Source organism: Lepisma saccharinum, chromosome 9, assembly GCF_977018435.1.
Source record: "Lepisma saccharinum chromosome 9, izLepSacc3.1, whole genome shotgun sequence".
NCBI classification, from domain to species: Eukaryota; Metazoa; Arthropoda; class Insecta; order Zygentoma; family Lepismatidae; genus Lepisma; species Lepisma saccharinum.
In genome coordinates this window covers 2,243,004-2,260,304 of record NC_139237.1, presented here as the reverse complement: position 1 = coordinate 2,260,304, position 17,301 = coordinate 2,243,004, and the positions used below count along the sequence as shown (strand labels likewise).

General features: G+C 36.3%; 1 protein-coding gene across 1 annotated transcript in view; it reads right to left on the bottom strand.

The window, feature by feature from the left end:
* Nucleotides 1-12,923, bottom strand: part of LOC145992305 (glutamate-gated chloride channel subunit beta-like) — a 169,076-nt gene extending 156,153 nt beyond the window's left edge. The window contains exons 1-3 of the mRNA XM_083128689.1: nt 12,902-12,923; nt 11,561-11,784; nt 9,124-9,206 (exon numbers count right to left, since the gene is read on the bottom strand). Coding sequence (XP_082984815.1) covers nt 9,124-9,206; nt 11,561-11,655 — 178 coding nt within the window. The 5' untranslated portion in view covers nt 11,656-11,784; nt 12,902-12,923. The remainder of the gene's footprint in view (nt 1-9,123; nt 9,207-11,560; nt 11,785-12,901) is intronic.
* Nucleotides 12,924-17,301: the final 4,378 nt, after the last annotated feature.

Here is a 17,301-nt window from a genome sequence, read left to right as displayed (position 1 = left end):
TGACGGCTGGCATAGATTGCCTAAAGTCATCTACTGACCATTTGGCCTGTACATTTTCTCGCCATCTGAAAGTGGAAATTAACCGAGAATAAATATCTGTACGCCTCGAAAGTAACTGAACAAGGATAAACCTATTTTCGAAATCAACATTTCCTTAAATTTGAGTTTAAATTGAGTGGCGTTATTCCCCGACACGATGATGGCGTTATTTCCAGAAACAACAGATTGGAGTTTAACCAACTGTATAACCCTCTGCCCACGAAGTGAGTTGGTATCATTGTATGACGTCTTGCCTCATTTTGATTGGCTAGCATGCTCAGAGCCATGAGGAAGAATCAAGCCTGCTCAGTCGGGAGGCATCCGTTAAGGGGGAAAGAGTGGAGTGACTCTTACTGTACACGTGAATGGTGAGTGTGGCTATCCGATGGGAGATGTAAGTAGATTGGGGTTCCTTCTAATTCTTTAGTTAGATATTTATTTATTTGTTCAATATTAGATTTGTTAATTTCAATGGATAATTAGATTATTATTAGAATCAGTATCCAGGAACCTAATCTATAATTCTCAGTCGTATGGCCGCGTGCACTACTCACGTATTGTCCCCCAATTATTAATCTATTAAGTATTAGGATATTAATTTATTTGAATTTGATATAAAAAGAAAGGGAAATATAAACTATTTGTTTATTAGAATTCTATATTCTGGCATTGTTAAAAATAAAATTGGAAAGATCTAAGTTCTGGTTTGAATTCGTAAAAATAATTTCCTAGAAGAATGGACTGGGACAACAGCTTACTTTCACTGGTACTCTGTATACAGTAGATCCTGTTTTCATGCAGTTGAGTTTGAGCGTGACTACAATGAGATGGGCCTTTTTTTACAGCTAAGTTGCAAGAGAGCATGGTTCTAGTTCTAGGAAATTTTTGTTACGAATATTTGTAATTGATAGTATCTTTAATTGCAGATTGGTTTGATCAAATTTGAAAATCAGAAGGTGGATAGTTGGTTGTTCGAAAGCATTAAAGATGAGTCATGCGACCGGAAATCCCTTCCACACGGTCGACTTGACTGGTGTGCCAGACACATTGCTGCCACTTGCTGGTGACTGCACTATGTACCAGGGCTTACCTATAAGTTCCACACTTTATGAAGGTCAGTCATTAAACCCGTTTTCACCTGCCTTGCCAAAACCTCCTTTGCAATTTGGTGATATCCGAAAGGAGGAAACTTCAGTCAAACAGACTTATAGTAGATTTCCCCATAAACCATGTTGGGTGAATAAAAGACCGTCCCAGAATTTAATAGATTTTTCTGCTGAATCGTCTTCTGACGACGATTCCAACTGTACTTCCGTATTCTCTGGAAGAGCTATGAATAAGTTGTCTAATAATATGGCACAATATACTTTGAATCACTTTCTGCGAAATATTCCCAATTTGAACGATGAAAAGGCTGAAAATATCTTTAGATTTATGTATTCCGTTCAAATGCTTATAGAAAAGAAAATGTTTCCGGTAAAAGATATTTTGATTGCTGTAATATCTAAAGTTCAATGTAGAATTAGTAAAATATGGTTACAACATATTCAACAAGGTTCCAAGTGGGACGTAATTCTAGACAGTATTGTAAAACAATTTTGCAACAGTCTAAGTGTGCATAGTTTAATATCTGAAAAGGTATTAAGAAAGCAAGAAATTTCAGAAGACCCGGTGGATTTCTTGGATACTAGGTTAAGAGGAGCCAAGATATTGCGAGTGAAATTTTCAGAAGAAGAGTTCGTTGGACTCATGATTGATAGACTTCATCCCTCTCTGTCTCAACAATTGTTATTTTCGAACACTCCTACTTCAGTTCACGAGTTGAGAAATAAACTTAAGATATTTCAAAAACATGCTTATCTTTGTCATGAATATTTCATGGAATGTAAGAACTTTAGTAAGACACAAACTGGGAATTTGGTTAGAGATGGGAATTTATTAAGAAACAATCAGTGCCTTCCTGTAGTTCCCCAGCAAAAACAAAGTTTTTCTAAGTATAAGAACACTTATATGATGCCTCAATATAACAATAGAGACCTTACCGTTAAAGTAAAAGCATTGTTTGTCGAAGGAAAATTGGCTAACATTCCAACTCCGCTGTGTTTAGATACAGAGTGTTCTGAAAATGTTATAAGCCAAGGATTTTTAGAACGCATTCAACAAATTTGTAAAGTGGAAGTAAGAGAAAAGAATCTAAACGTCATCCTAGGGAACGATGAACAGTTAAAGTTGACGCAAGTAGTGTGTGTGCCTGTTCAACTGGGGCCCCTCACGTGGCCAGTGGAACTGTATGTGTCTCCGACATTACCTGTAAATGTGATATTGGGAGTAAAGTTTCATATCAGAACGAAGATGGTGTTTCGTATGGACAAAGCCTTGTTAGAATTTGAAACTCTGCCTCAAAAATTTCCTATTATGTGGAACTGTGACAGCATTTTTAATACTGGACGTGTTTTTCAGGAAAATCCCCCCTCTACTTCTACAGTAAAATCCCGTTTCCATAATCGTACTACTAACAAGTTTTCTTCAAATGCATCAAGAAGAGGACCAGGACGACAACTAGGCAAGAAGACTGCTGTACCCAGTGATAGATCCAGTGATGGAGATTGGAAGAATCCACCTACTCGGGAGACTATTCCTGATGTGACATCGCAAGACGAGAACTATTTTGCACATCAACTTGGTGAGTGTAAGAATCAATTTCGTGATGTCATTTGTGATAAGATTGGCGTTATAAAAGATTTTGTTCACATGAAAGATAATGTGCCAGTTAGATCAGCCCCTTATTTATTGAATGCCGAGAAGGAGAAAGAACTAGAAGCTATAATATCGGACTTGTTAGCCCAAAATGTAATTGAACCTTCTAACAGCCCGTATGCTAGTCCTTGTTTCCTGATTGACTCTAAAAACAACACCAAACGTCTTGTCGTAAATTATTCAGAGGTTAACCGACATATTATGTTTGACGTTTATCCTCCATGTGTTTTGGAAGAAAGTTTGTCTAAAATAAGTCAGGGCACAGTTTTTTCTGTTCTTGATTTTAAACGGGCATTCAATCAAATCCCAATTAATGAAGAAAGTAAGAAAGTAACAGCCTTCGTCTCACAGTCGGGACAATGGCAGTATCGTACCTTACCATTTGGTTTAAGCGTAGGTCCAAGTGCACTAGCGAGAGTTATGCAAATTATGTTTGGTCATCTTAAAGGAGAATTTTTATTTTGGTATTGTGATGATTTGATAATCTTTAGCCCAGATAAAGCCAGTCATTTGAAACATCTCAAAATTGTACTAGAGATATTACGTAAATATGGTGTTACAATTTCACCTTCTAAAAGTCAATTCATGCAGGATGAAATATTTTTCCTAGGTTTTAAAATTTCTCAGGGAAACTTGCAACTAGACCCCAAAAGAGTAGAAGCTATTCATAATATCAGTCCTCCTAAAAATTTAAGAGCTTTGATGAAACTATTGGGCTTTTTGCAATATTTTGCGAAATTTATACCTAATTTCCAACAAGTTGTAGCCCCTCTTAATGACTTAAAGAAAAAGAATGTGAAGTTTAAATGGGGATCTTTAGAACAGAACGCTCTGGATCATATTAAACTTCTTTTTGAAAAACATGTTGTACTTAAATTGCCTGATATGAATAAAGATTTTGTTGTCCAAACTGACGGTAGTTTGACAGGCTATGGAGCTATCCTGCTTCAAGAGGACGAATTTGGTAATTTACGTCCTGTGTTTTTTCACTCGAAACGTTTGAAAGATCGAGATAAAAATCGTACGATATATGATATTGAATTATGGAGCTTAATGTTAGCTTTGGATAAGTTTCATTATTATTTGAGAGCTAGGCCATTTAAAATTCTAGTAGATAGCATGAGTGTTGCTTGGATGATCAAGCGGGCAACAAAGTTCACTAAATATGCTCGTTATTTGGAAAAGTTGTTATCATTTAGTTTCGAAATGGAACATATTCCTGCTAAAAATAACGTATGTTCTGATTTATTGTCCAGGATGTATGATAATAAGAATTTTGACACAGAGACGCATGATTTGGAAGAGCTCACAAACCTCAATTTGACAATGTGGTCTCATCCTTTGTATAGTAATATTTTGTCGGACGAACAATACAAAGACGAAATCTTGAAACCTATAATAGATAATATTCGACAAAATAAAGATGTAAAAGATTATAAAATGTTCAAGGATGTTTTGTACAAAAAACAAAAGTATCGGGGATGCCTTATAGAATTTGTGTACCTAGTAACACTCAAAAATCCTTGATTCAGTATTTTCACAACAATATTTATAGTGGAGCACATTGTGGTTGGTTTAAAACCTTGAAAAGAGTACAGAAACATTTTACCTGGGACAATATGAAGTCCATGGTTAAAGAGTTCTGTCAAACCTGCGACTTGTGTCAGAAAGCTAAAGAACGAAATGAGAATCCTGTTAACATTTTATGTTCACGTGTAATCACGATACCCAGCCAAATATATCATGTAGATATTGTGGGGCCATTGCCATGTTCTAAGAATTGTAAATATCTTTTATTAATAGTTGATGCTGCAACCAAATTTGTTCATTTGGAAGGGTTAAGAGTTTTGAACTCCAGAGTTATAGTTGATAAGCTTTACGAGTTGTTTATGAACAGCGGTTTGTGCATGGAATTGGTTAGTGATAATGCCTCTTACTTTGTCTCGCAATATTTCACATCATTTTTGTACAATTTTGGAATTAAACATATTACATGCACCGAATATAATCCTCAGAGTAATTTAGCGGAGAGATATATTAAAGTTTTAAAAACTTCTCTTCGAGCGTATTTTCACGACAGACAAAATGAGTGGATGAAAGGATTGAAAGAGATACAGTATTCTATTAATTGTTCAGAAAGCTATGCTACTGGTAACACTCCGTCAGAATTATTTATGGGGCGTGTATTTTTCGATCCCTTGGAAGTTCGATGGCAATTACACTCAGAAAATGATCAATTGTCAAAGGAACAACTAGAATTAAAATGGAAATCTGCTCTTGAAAACATGCAGAAATCTTGGGAAAAAAGGAATCGCCTTTATTCACGTAAGAGTACGAGAGTACCCTTTGCAATAGGCGATCTTGTCTTGATAAAATCTCAACTTGTTTCTTCTGGCCCCGAACAGACTACAAGGTCACTGCAACTAAAATACTCGGGACCTTATCGCTTAATACGATTCCTCACTCCTGCCAGTGTGCTGGCAGTGGAGGTCAACAACACTTCTAAGCACAAACGTTGCCATGTCACTTCGTTGAAGAGATATTTGCCCAGGCGAGTTGATAACATGAGTTGAAACTAGGTCACTATGCCTCTCGACCATTCATTGTTTATTAGAGTAATCCCTTTCTTTGTATTGTTTTTTGTTTTTTAATACTAAAGATAATGTTACGTGTTTGATAATTGTGAGAGTGTGTATGTAAAAATTCAACATATTGAAAATCATTGTAAAAGAGTATATACAGGGTGCACCTAAAATAATTTGTATCTCATAGAATTTCCAGTTTCTGGTTCAGATTTTATTTTACAGGATTTTACTGCGGAACCTGTGTCGACAACCCTTCAACTTAAAATGAAATTCGTAGATATGATTCCTGAAATTCTGGATAAACCAGAGCAACTTCTATGAAAATATGATGAATGTAATTTGGTAAATGTAATTGATTTGAAAGCTGTTGAAGATGTTTGTGTTCAGAGGTTAAGGTTTGTTATACACTAGGGGGAGGGGATGTTATAACCCTCTGCCCACGAAGTGAGTTGGTATCATTGTATGACGTCTTGCCTCATTTTGATTGGCTAGCATGCTCAGAGCCATGAGGAAGAATCAAGCCTGCTCAGTCGGGAGGCATCCGTTAAGGGGGAAAGAGTGGTGTGACTCTTACTGTACACGTGAATGGTGAGTGTGGCTATCCGATGGGAGATGTAAGTAGATTGGGGTTCCTTCTAATTCTTTAGTTAGATATTTATTTATTTGTTCAATATTAGATTTGTTAATTTCAATGGATAATTAGATTATTATTAGAATCAGTATCCAGGAACCTAATCTATAATTCTCAGTCGTATGGCCGCGTGCACTACTAACGTATTGTCCCCCAATTATTAATCTATTAAGTATTAGGATATTAATTTATTTGAATTTGATATAAAAAGAAAGGGAAATATAAACTATTTGTTTATTAGAATTCTATATTCCGGCATTGTTAAAAATAAAATTGGAAAGATCTAAGTTCTGGTTTGAATTCGTAAAAATAATTTCCTAGAAGAATGGACTGGGACAACAGCTTACTTTCACTGGTACTCTGTATACAGTAGATCCTGTTTTCATGCAGTTGAGTTTGAGCGTGACTACAATGAGATGGGCCTTTTTTTACAGCTAAGTTGCAACTGTTCTAAACTTACGACACCGACCATGAAAACCGTACACACATAATTCTCTTACGTAATAAACGTATTGTGTACGTACAACATTGTTAACATTTAAAATCTAATCCGACAATAGAAAGACACTCATCTTTGTCGGCGCGATGAAAATGTGGACCCTTTTTCCTCGAAACGCAACTCAAACGTCTACACTGTTCAAAGTGTTTATCTTAAATGAAGGCTCGACAATGGCAACAGTTCTTATCAGCAATGCTACCAGCCACCGTCAAAATTTTATTAAATATCAATTTAGTCATTAATTTATTCTTATTACAGTTGTATTATTTAAATATTATAATCTGCTAAACGTATCCATGAATATTTTGTATCGATTCAGATTGAGATTTCAAATTTAAAGAACAGATGGGGGGGGGGGGGCTCACATTCTAATCTCTCCAAGGGCCTCGCGATATGTTGCTACGTCACTGAGTATGATATAAACTACTACTATCCATCAACTCCAAATTCACTACCAAGAGCAAACAACATAAGATACTAATGGTAACACGATTAAGCCTTGTTTTCACGATGGAAAAAATAATAAATAGGCTGACCAAGGCAGTCTATATTACAGTAAAAGAACACAACCCGTGACGTTTCAACCCTCTATCAGGGTCTTCATCAGGCTCAGAACACACACACACATAACACAGGGTCTAGGCACAAAACCATCTGAGGGTGCCAGTCCCCATCTGCAACATTTCTCTCCAGGCATTCGTGCATGCCGTGTCTCCTGACAGGTACTAGATATCTCACCTGACATGTGATTGACAGGTACCTGGCGATTGTCTGCTACCATTCTCTTATTATTTCCCCCTAAAATCTCTGAATGTGGAGAGATCCCTTATCATGCGGTCGTCTTCTCTCTTCTTTTCTTTCTTCGCTTTTCTTACTTCTACTTTCCTCCTTCTTATCCTTTTCACTCTTTCTAACACACTCTTCCATTTGTTATTGATCTGAAGTCCTCCATTCCAGTTCATTGTGTCTTCTCCTTTCTACCTTCCATTTCCTCACCAGTTATATTTTCTCCCTCAGTTCTTTTTAGATATGCACGTTCATAAATTCACATCGTAAAGTCATCGTAACTTAACATTCTAACTTTGTGCCGTCCCTGGTATGGATATATTTTTAACCCAACCTTAATTTAGCCTTGTTTCAATGGATCATATTACGATTTCTCTAAATGAGAAATAACCTGAAATGTAAGCTATTTGTTAAAACGATGAGTTTGGCCATCTGTCTTGAGAATCAGAGGTGAGATACTTCACATGATAAATAATGCTGAAAGTAAAACAAAATAGTTTTAAACTGGCGTTTCATTGTGACAAATATGTACATTATCAAAAGTGATGTTTTTGTTGAATAAAAAAATATTTTTATAATTATTCCATGGCATATAAACGTAAGAGAAAATTAAAAAATCTATGAACAAATTTGTTTTTCAATCTTTCAAATAGAAAACATTTCCTAAGTAGACATGAAAACGTTCCCATTCTTGTGTGATTTGCATTCAGGCATGCGCGTATCAGATAATTTGTTCAGTAACTCCTTCATTTGTTTAACAGAAATGTCCTCGTCGTTGGTTACATCAACACTGTGAGCGAGCGAGGTCTTCATTTGCAACCTTTGCAAATGACACATGAAAAAATGTCCGTGCCTGGCCCCTACATGTGTACGTCATTAGTTTCTTGTTATATCATTGAAACGTATTAGTGGACAATGTAACAGAGACTATACGTATTTGAATGCATTGGTGGGATTGAAGGAAAGTAGTGCATTCATTTTTGGCATCATATTACAACCAAGCGGAACTGACCAAGAGGCTTTAGTCCGTATTAGCTTTTTTCAAATTCCTAAAATAATACATTTCTAGAATATCATGTATATCTGGTGTGAATATCTCTCCTAGTTTGTGTGTGACAAGCGATGAAAATTAAAGTTGCTCTTTGAAACACCCTGTATTAAATATTTATAATAAAAGTCCAAGGATAAATTAAACACGTATAAATCTACTACTAAGTTGCGATGTTAAGTCTATTCCTACTGAAACTCTCTAAGAGTGTGACAGATGTCCACTGTTACAAATTTCATAGGCAGTGATTAAATGTAATGAATGTCTTGCTTCTGGGGAGATATGTTAATGTTTTATTATGGACCTCTGGTTTGAGCTAGCAAAGTTGCTTTTGAAAATTCCACTACTTTTTTTTAAAAAAAAATTAAAGAAAAAACACCGTGGAACCAAATTCTGACAAAATTATATCCGTGTGGAAAGAACATTTCCCATCACATACATTGCGTCATTTCAAAACAGTCCAGGTGGGGGATTACAGTTACTAATCTTGGTACTTGTACATCGGGATATAATCCCTCCAAGAATAAACAGTTAACCTTCAGAAGAGAAATGCAGAAACCAGAGGGAGTATGTCACCACACCTGACTGCAAATACCAATTTTAATATAAGGAGAGAAGTGTTGTAATATTCATCACACAGCATGTCTATTCCTGACTCCTTACTGAGGATAGTGAGGCGATGGATGTTTGAGAAAAAATGATTTTTTTATATAAAACTATAATCTTCAATAAATTACAAGTTAGACAAAATATGATACTACTGTACTCTACTACTTACATGAAAAAACCAACCATGAACATATCTGAATATCCAGTGGATACAGTCCAAAATTCATACTGCACAGGAGCCGAACAGAGGTTCTGCAAATTAATTAAAAATTTTCGGTTATTTATCCACTAAAACACGTTCACAGAGATCACGAGCACACATCATCATCAGACATACGCATTTGATTTTTTAAAGCAAATGATCATCTCCATGCTATTCGTTAAATATACCGTTCTACTATCTTCTTCCAGTAAAAACTATTCACAACCGAATCAAACTGTCCAGGTGAACAAAAGACTGTTGATAATCGTCAATGTAAAATATGACATAATAAAGCCATTTGCTAATAATTACCAACATGTCGATCAAAATGACAAAATATATGGTTTACTAGGAGAACAGAAACTGCTCAAGATGAAACCTCTATCCCTCCGCTGGACCAACTCTCTCCTTTTTTTCCACCTCTCCTCCGAACATAGTGTGTTGACTTCAGGGTTGCCAGTAGGATAATAGTCTGTATTGTACCTAAATAGAGCTACACAATTTTATATTGAGCTTCAATATGCAATACACAGTTCAATAATTATGTGACTAACCATATTGGTGAATGTTTACTTTTTATTTTTCTAAACAGTTGTTCAAGTTCACGCATTGTGTTTTCCCTTCCAATAGATTTAGAACAAATGTCGGACTACAGTGATTAATTCACGGGTAGCCTTGGAGGGGGGGAATAGCTTTAGGAAATTAACCAGACCCCCCCCCCCAAAAAAAGTCAATAACCTAACACTCTGACAATAGCAGAGAAATGTGGCCAACATCTCATGGTTTTCTTTGAGTCACTCCAATTTAACGTATAGAACTTAATTTTCTATTTTTTTCGTATATATAAGAACTGTAAGAACTGATTCTGCCCTCTTTATAATTAGAAGTCAAAATACTGAACGAATTTAAATTATCGCCTGTTTAGATAACTGGTATTAATACTGCTATAAGAAATCTAATTTCATTGAAACTCAACAATGGAAACGTGTAGAGCGGTAGGCCTGGTGTAATGTCAGCTTTTGTAGTTGCAACGTTTTGCAGCACTTGTAACGGTTAGTCAGTCAGCAGTTTGCTGTGGGTTTGTGGTAATTGTGCAATCTTATTGAAAGAAGTGTTACGTGTTATTATTAACGAAATAAAATGTCTAAACCAGGCGCAGTTGGCCCTATAGCGCACAGAATCAGTGAACCCCAGTTATAATATACGGCATTTACCTCGAGAATGGACAATAAACAATGTCTTTACTTTTGACAATTTTTCACTCAAATTTCTACACAAGAAGTCATGAATTTGTGTCCGTAACACGGCAAATTCTTTTGCTGAGAAAGAGAAACCGCGAGTCGGCCGCCCTCGTGCAGACCCTCAGCTGAACTCCCACACGAGAGGAAGAAGGAAATAAAATTGAAACAAGTAGAGACGAAGAAATGTAGACAAAGAGAAATCAAAGAAAGGGAGTGAAAGAGTAGAGGGAGACAATAAAGCAACAGGGGTAGAGACCGAGGTATGTGGACAGAGGAAAGAAAAGAAAGGAAGAAATAAAGGTAGATCAACGAACAGAGAGGAAACATAAAAAAGAGGAAAAGGAGATAACATAGAAACAGAAGTGAAGAGAAGAAATGTTGACAGAGAGAGAGAGAGAGGATGTAGGAAATAGCAATAAAATAAGTTAATACGATGAAATGTAGACAAAGAGAAATGAAGGGGAAAGAGAAGAGGGAGATTATAAAGAGACAGGAGTAGAGATCAAGGTTTGTGAAGAGAGGAAAGGAAAGAAAGGAAGAAATAAAGGAAGATGAACGAACAGAGGAAAGAGTTACATAAGAGAGAGGAAAAGGATATAACAAAGAAGCAGAAGTGGAAAGAATGTTGAGAGAGAGAGTGACAGAATGAGAACAGCCGCAGAGAGAAAGAGTACAACAGGAATGTAACAGAGACAGAGGTAGAGACAAGGAAATGTGAAGTGTGAGATAGAGAGAGAGAGAGTGAGAGAAACAGTAGGGGAACAGACAAAAATAGAAAGAGGGAGAAGTGGGATGGAGGAGCAGAGAGAGAGAGAGAGAGAGGAAGAGAGAGAAGCAGAATGAGAACAGTCGTAGAGAGAAAGAAGAGAAGAGGAATGTAACAGAGACAGAGGTAGAGACAAGGAAATGTGAAGAATAAGATAGAGATAGAGGGAGATATATATAAACAGTAAGGGATGTGGGAGAGGGAGATATGAGATGGACGAGCAGAGAGAGAGAGATGGAAAAGGGGAGAAAGAAATACAAATTGAAGTGAGGGAGACAAAGGAGTGGAAGAATATTTGGAGAAACAAGGTTTAGTAGGAGAAGATAAATATTTACATTTTGTAGTAACAACTCTTTTTATGACGACTTTATGCCCTTATTGTAAAAACTCTACTTACATCACTACCAGTCTAAGTCTCTTTCCGTTTTCGAGGTATATAATCTGACTCCCCATGTTACTGACTGAATTCACATCCTCGGCTGGGAGAAACATCAAGTCGGGGGTCCACAGTTTTTCCACAAAAAGGGGATTTACAACCGTGCCACCGGTTCCAATAGATTCATTCACTTCTATCCGGGGGTCGGTCCACCGTAAGTTGATATACGTAAACAGTCGGACACCCTGAGGATTAATAGAAACTAGAAATATACATGGCTACAAGATAATTTTTGTGAAACATTCGTAGACATGAATAAAAAAAATCCATTTTCCTATCAATAATAATTAATCAGTGCCTCAGAAACTACTGTAATTTTAAAGATAAAATTTCACAAACTTCTACTCTTACCAGGAAAGATATTAAAAAAATATTAGTAAAATGATATGCCATGTAATTATTTAAAAGTTGATTCTTTGAAAACTTTAAAATTGTGTACTACCCAATTTTACCTGAAGTTTAAAAAGTGACAATGCAGTCCTGGCAGCTATGTACAAAAATGCCCATATTTTAAAATGCCACCTATCTATTATCTAGCAAATTATTGCTTATATCCATTATTTAAAAATCAAATCATGCCAACAACAATAAATATTGCAATAATACACCATATCGAACCATCCCAAATGAAAATATTCTCAGAATACAGCACTAAAATATCGATAATAATATAATTTATTTTCCAACACAGACTGCAACAATGCTTTACAAATTCTATTCTAATGTGACAATATTTCCATCGATAAGAGAAGCTTTTGAAATTTTAATGTATCCACGTCTCGACATCATTCTGTGTTTTGTTCCTAGATCGAATCCCGAGTTGGGCAGGTATGATTTTTCGTTGGTACTTTCTCCGCCAACTTCTTCTCCTTAGCACGTGTCCTCATTATCGTGTTAAGTCAAGAGTTCCAGAGAAGTGACAAAATTAATGTACAAATACCTTAGTCCGTGTACTAGGCAGAATTCGAAGCTAGGTCTCCTGTACCCGTAAAGCATGGTGCTAACCTCTTCTCAAAAGACGTCGGTGAAAGCACCATTCAACAGCACTGATCAATTTTGAATTACTGAGAATTAATTTCCACTCTTAATTCAATTCCTGCGACCTTTGAGTGAACACAACACCACGTCAACCACTTAATCGCTTATTTCCATAACCTTTTTCGCATTTCAACTCCAAATATTTGGAGCAGCTCTGCTTCGAAGAAAAATACTCTAAATATAATAAATCCGGTTGCTAGAGTGCATGAAATTAAATGAATACCTGGACTTCGACCGTAAGTTCTCAAAGGAATCTAAACTTACACCTTTATCTTCTTGAACATCAATTTCATGGAAAAGTTTTAATCGAAGAGAAACGTTGACAGCATTACCTGAAATGGAATAAAAAGATGATTAGGTTTAAAAAAGGTAAAAAGATAAAGTGCTCGCCTGTCCTATGCACCACGCCATGAAGGCGTATAGGGGGCGTGGGCTTAGGGCCCCACACTTTCTTGATCACGCCGAAGGTGGAGGTGATGTGATCAGCACCACGTCCCTGGGCGCCTTTACCCCCCAGAGTTTCCTCCAGGTACCCACTTTATACGACGCTGGATGGGCGCCGGAGCCGCTTGAACAGGTGGGAAAAATCCCGGTTCTTCCCGCCGGGGATCGAACCCGGGTCTCTCGCGTGGTAGAAAGAAAGTTGAAACGTAAGTATACAATGTATCTAAATACAATCTAAAGATGGTATACGTATAGGTGGTGGGGAAGATATGAACACGGAGATACGGAACATAATCTTTATCAATGTGGGGTTGACCCACCCTTGGCCTGAATAACAGCCTGTAACAGACATGGGATGGACAAATACAGGTCAAGCACAATATTCAAGGAAAGAAACCTGCAAAACAGTCTCTAGTTCAGAAAATGTGGCTGAAGGAATTTGGCCTCCACATGTTCAATTACGTTAAGATCAGTCAACTGAGGAAGCCAGATTAGATGTTTCGCTCCATCCATGTTCTTATCGATCCAGGCTTCGATGCACCGAGCAGTGCGAATGGGGCCATTGTCGCCTTGGAACAGAGATCGTTCGCCAGGGAACACAGTCTGCATCGCACGATGGAGATGATCGCCCACAATGGTGCGATATTCCTCTGCTGTGGGTGACCCTCCCATCACAGAGTTCCATTCATGCTTAACAGTATGAAAGAGACACTCAACATGAAGACTTTTGCAGGGGATCTCCATACCCAAACACTCCCTGTGGTATGGAATAATGTGATTGCAGATTCGTCAGATCAGATGACCTGTCCTCACTGCTGTTGTGTCCAGCCTCTGTGCTCTCGGCAACATTATCGACACTTATACAGCATTATGCAGTGTTTTCAATGGTTTCGAATAGCCGCGCTGACGTGAATGTTCGCACTTCACAGTATTCAGTTCTCGTTGAATAGTTTTGGTTGATACAGGATCCAAGAGATAGTTCTTCTAGGGCGTTATCTGGAACACCATTAACTTCTGTTTCTCCGCTTCGACACCAGTCTAACTCCATCGATGAGCTTTGACTTTCGCCCACTGTTCTGTTTTGAAGATGATGTCTTGCCTTGTTTACTGTAGGCTGTCATCACAGTTGACACCGTGCTCTTTGCAACACCCAAAAGGTTAGCTGTTTTTCTTACTGAGACTCAAGCTAGACACGCTCCAATCATCATGCATCTTTCGAAGACTCACTGGTCGGACATAATGGTGTTTTATTGGTAGCAGAATGTTCACATCTCTCTCACACACACACACACGTGTGGTGTATATTTTATTTCATTATTTATTTAAGTCTTGGATTATACTGCTGAAAAACAGCATACATGCCTAATATAGCAGTTTATACACAGGGTTATCTGAAATTCGACGTATTCCTTTGAAAGCATGATAGTACAACGAATGTGCAACAAATTTAACCCTAAAGTGCCTTATACCAAGAGGGTCCATTTTCGAGATATTCCACATTTATTGATATTTTGATAAAGATGATAATACGAAAGATGTATTTTATACAGAGTTAGAACAGATCTTTGATAAAGTTTCCCAGTATGATATGAAAATTCTGTTGGGTGACTGTAATGCACAGATTGGTAAAGAAGATATATTTAAACCCACAATTGGTAAAGATGGTCTTCATGAATTAAGTAATGATACTGGTATAACATTAATTACTTTTGCAGCCTCAAAGAATTTAATTGTAAAAATTACCACTATCATACATAAAGTATCCATAAATGTATCTGGTCTTCTCCAGATGGTAAAACTCATAATCAGATAGATCATATTCTCATTGATAAGAGAAGGCATACTAGTATAATTGACGTTCGTACACATAGAGGTGCTGACTGTGCCAGTGACCATTATTTAGTAATTGCTAAATTAAGAGAAAGACTAGCAGTGATAAATCATAAGCAACAAAATCTAAAAGTTACAAAATTTGATACAGGAAAGTTTACTGATGAAAGAATTAAGAAAGATTGCAAAATTAAACTGTCAAATAGATTTGATGTTTTGCAGGATTTAAATGATGATGAAAATATAAATGAAACAGACGTAAATAAGAATTGGGAGCACATACGCAATGCAATAGAATCAGCATCTAAAGTAAGTTAGGATACCATAAACCAAGAAAATGTAAGCCATGGTTTGATAACGAATGTCACATCTAATAGAGATAAGAAATCAGGCTAGACTTACGTGGTTAAATACCTCGGATGATACAAATCTAAGCAATTATAATAGAATAAAGCGAGAAATTAACCGCACGTTTCGAAGTGGAAAAAGAAATTACTTGAAAAGCAAAATTAGTGAAATTGTAACAAACAGCAAAAACCAAAATATCAGAGATTATATAAAGGTGTAAATGAATTTAGAAAGGGGTGGCAACCTAAAGTAAACTTGATAAAAGATAAAAACGGTGATTTTTGGGCTGATCCAAGTGATATTTTAAATAGATGGAAGAACTACTTTAATGACCTCTTAAATGTTCATGTAGGAGATAAATCAGAAGTAAATTAAGTACACAAAGCAGAACCTTTAGTTCCAGAACCTAATTTGACTGAAGTTAAAGATTCTATTAAAACGCTAAAGAATAAATTGATAAAATACCAAGTGAGTTAATTAAATATGATGGAAATTCGTTAATATGTCAAAGTCATAAATTAATTTGTTTAATATGCAATAAAGAAGAAATCCCTCAACAGTGGAAATAATCCATAATTGTTCCTGTGTTTAAAAAAGGTGATAAAATGAACTCCAATAATTACCGTGGAATTTCTCTACTCTCAACAACATGTAAAATATTATCTAATATTCTTTTAACAAGACTTACTCCATATGCTAATGAAATTATAGATGATTATCAATGTGGATTTAAACGTAACAGATCAAATTTTTCACATCAGACAGACACTTAAGAAAATGTGGGATTGTAATCAAAAGGTCTATCAGCATCCAAGCATCCAAGAGTTTTATCACCAGGGTATTGTGCAGCTGCAGGAACGTTGGCAAAAGGTGTTGGATGCTGATGGAGATTACTTCGAAATTTAACGGTACGTACCGTCCACTGTATTGCTCATCTCTAATATTTTGCTTTTTGCTGTTTTTTTTTCAATTTCACTAATTTTGCTTTTCAAGTAATCTCTTTTTTCACTTCGTAACGTGCGGTTAACTTCTCGCTTTATTCTATTATAATTGCTTAGATTTGTATAATCAGAGTTAAAATCATCATTGATTTTAAAAAAGAATATGATTCAGTCAAAAGAGATAAATTATATAATATATTAGTCGAGTTTGGAATACCTAAGAAGCTTGTTAGTATGATAAAAGCATGCACCAGTGAAACAGAAAATAAAATTCGTGTGGATATTAATATGTCTGACAAATTTACAATTCATGATGGGTTAAAACAAGGAGATGCATTATCTCCAATGCTCTTTAATTTTGCCTTAGAATACTCTTCATAAACTTTTGCCTTCTAGTTTAATATCTAAGAAACTAAATGTTAAAATATACAAAACAGTAATTTTGCCTGTATTATTATATGGATTACATTGAAAGAGGAACATAAATTGAGAGTATTTGAAAATAAGATCCTTAGGAAAATCTTTGGACCTAAAAGGGATGAGGAGACAGGTGAGTGGAGAAGGTTACATAATTTAGAACTACATAATTTGTATTCATGTCCAGATATTATTAGAATGATCAAATCAAGAAGACTTAGGTGGGCAGGCCATGTGGCACGAATGGGAAAGGAAAGAGGAGTTTACAGAATTCTTGTTGGGAAACCTGATGGTAAGAGACCAGTAGGAATACTAAGACGAAGATGGAGGGACAACGTTGAGATGGATTTAAAGGAAATCTGTAGGGATGGAAAACAGTACATAGATCTTGCTCAGGATAGGGACAGATGGAAGGCCTGTGTTGCTGCAGCCATGAACCTTGGGGGTAAGAAGGCTAGAGAGTTAGTTGATTTTGTTGAAAAAAATCCGATTTCCAGGTTCAAAATTAAAATAAGAAAAATGTGGTAATCGAATGCAACTTGTTTTAATTTTTATTTCATGCCAACACGTTGACAATGTTTTCTGAACAGTAAAACAATCAAAAGCGCCGAACATTTCCAAAGAGCAGGTCAAATCTTACTCGATGCTTAAATGCTAATTTAATTTTCGGACGTGGTATCATAG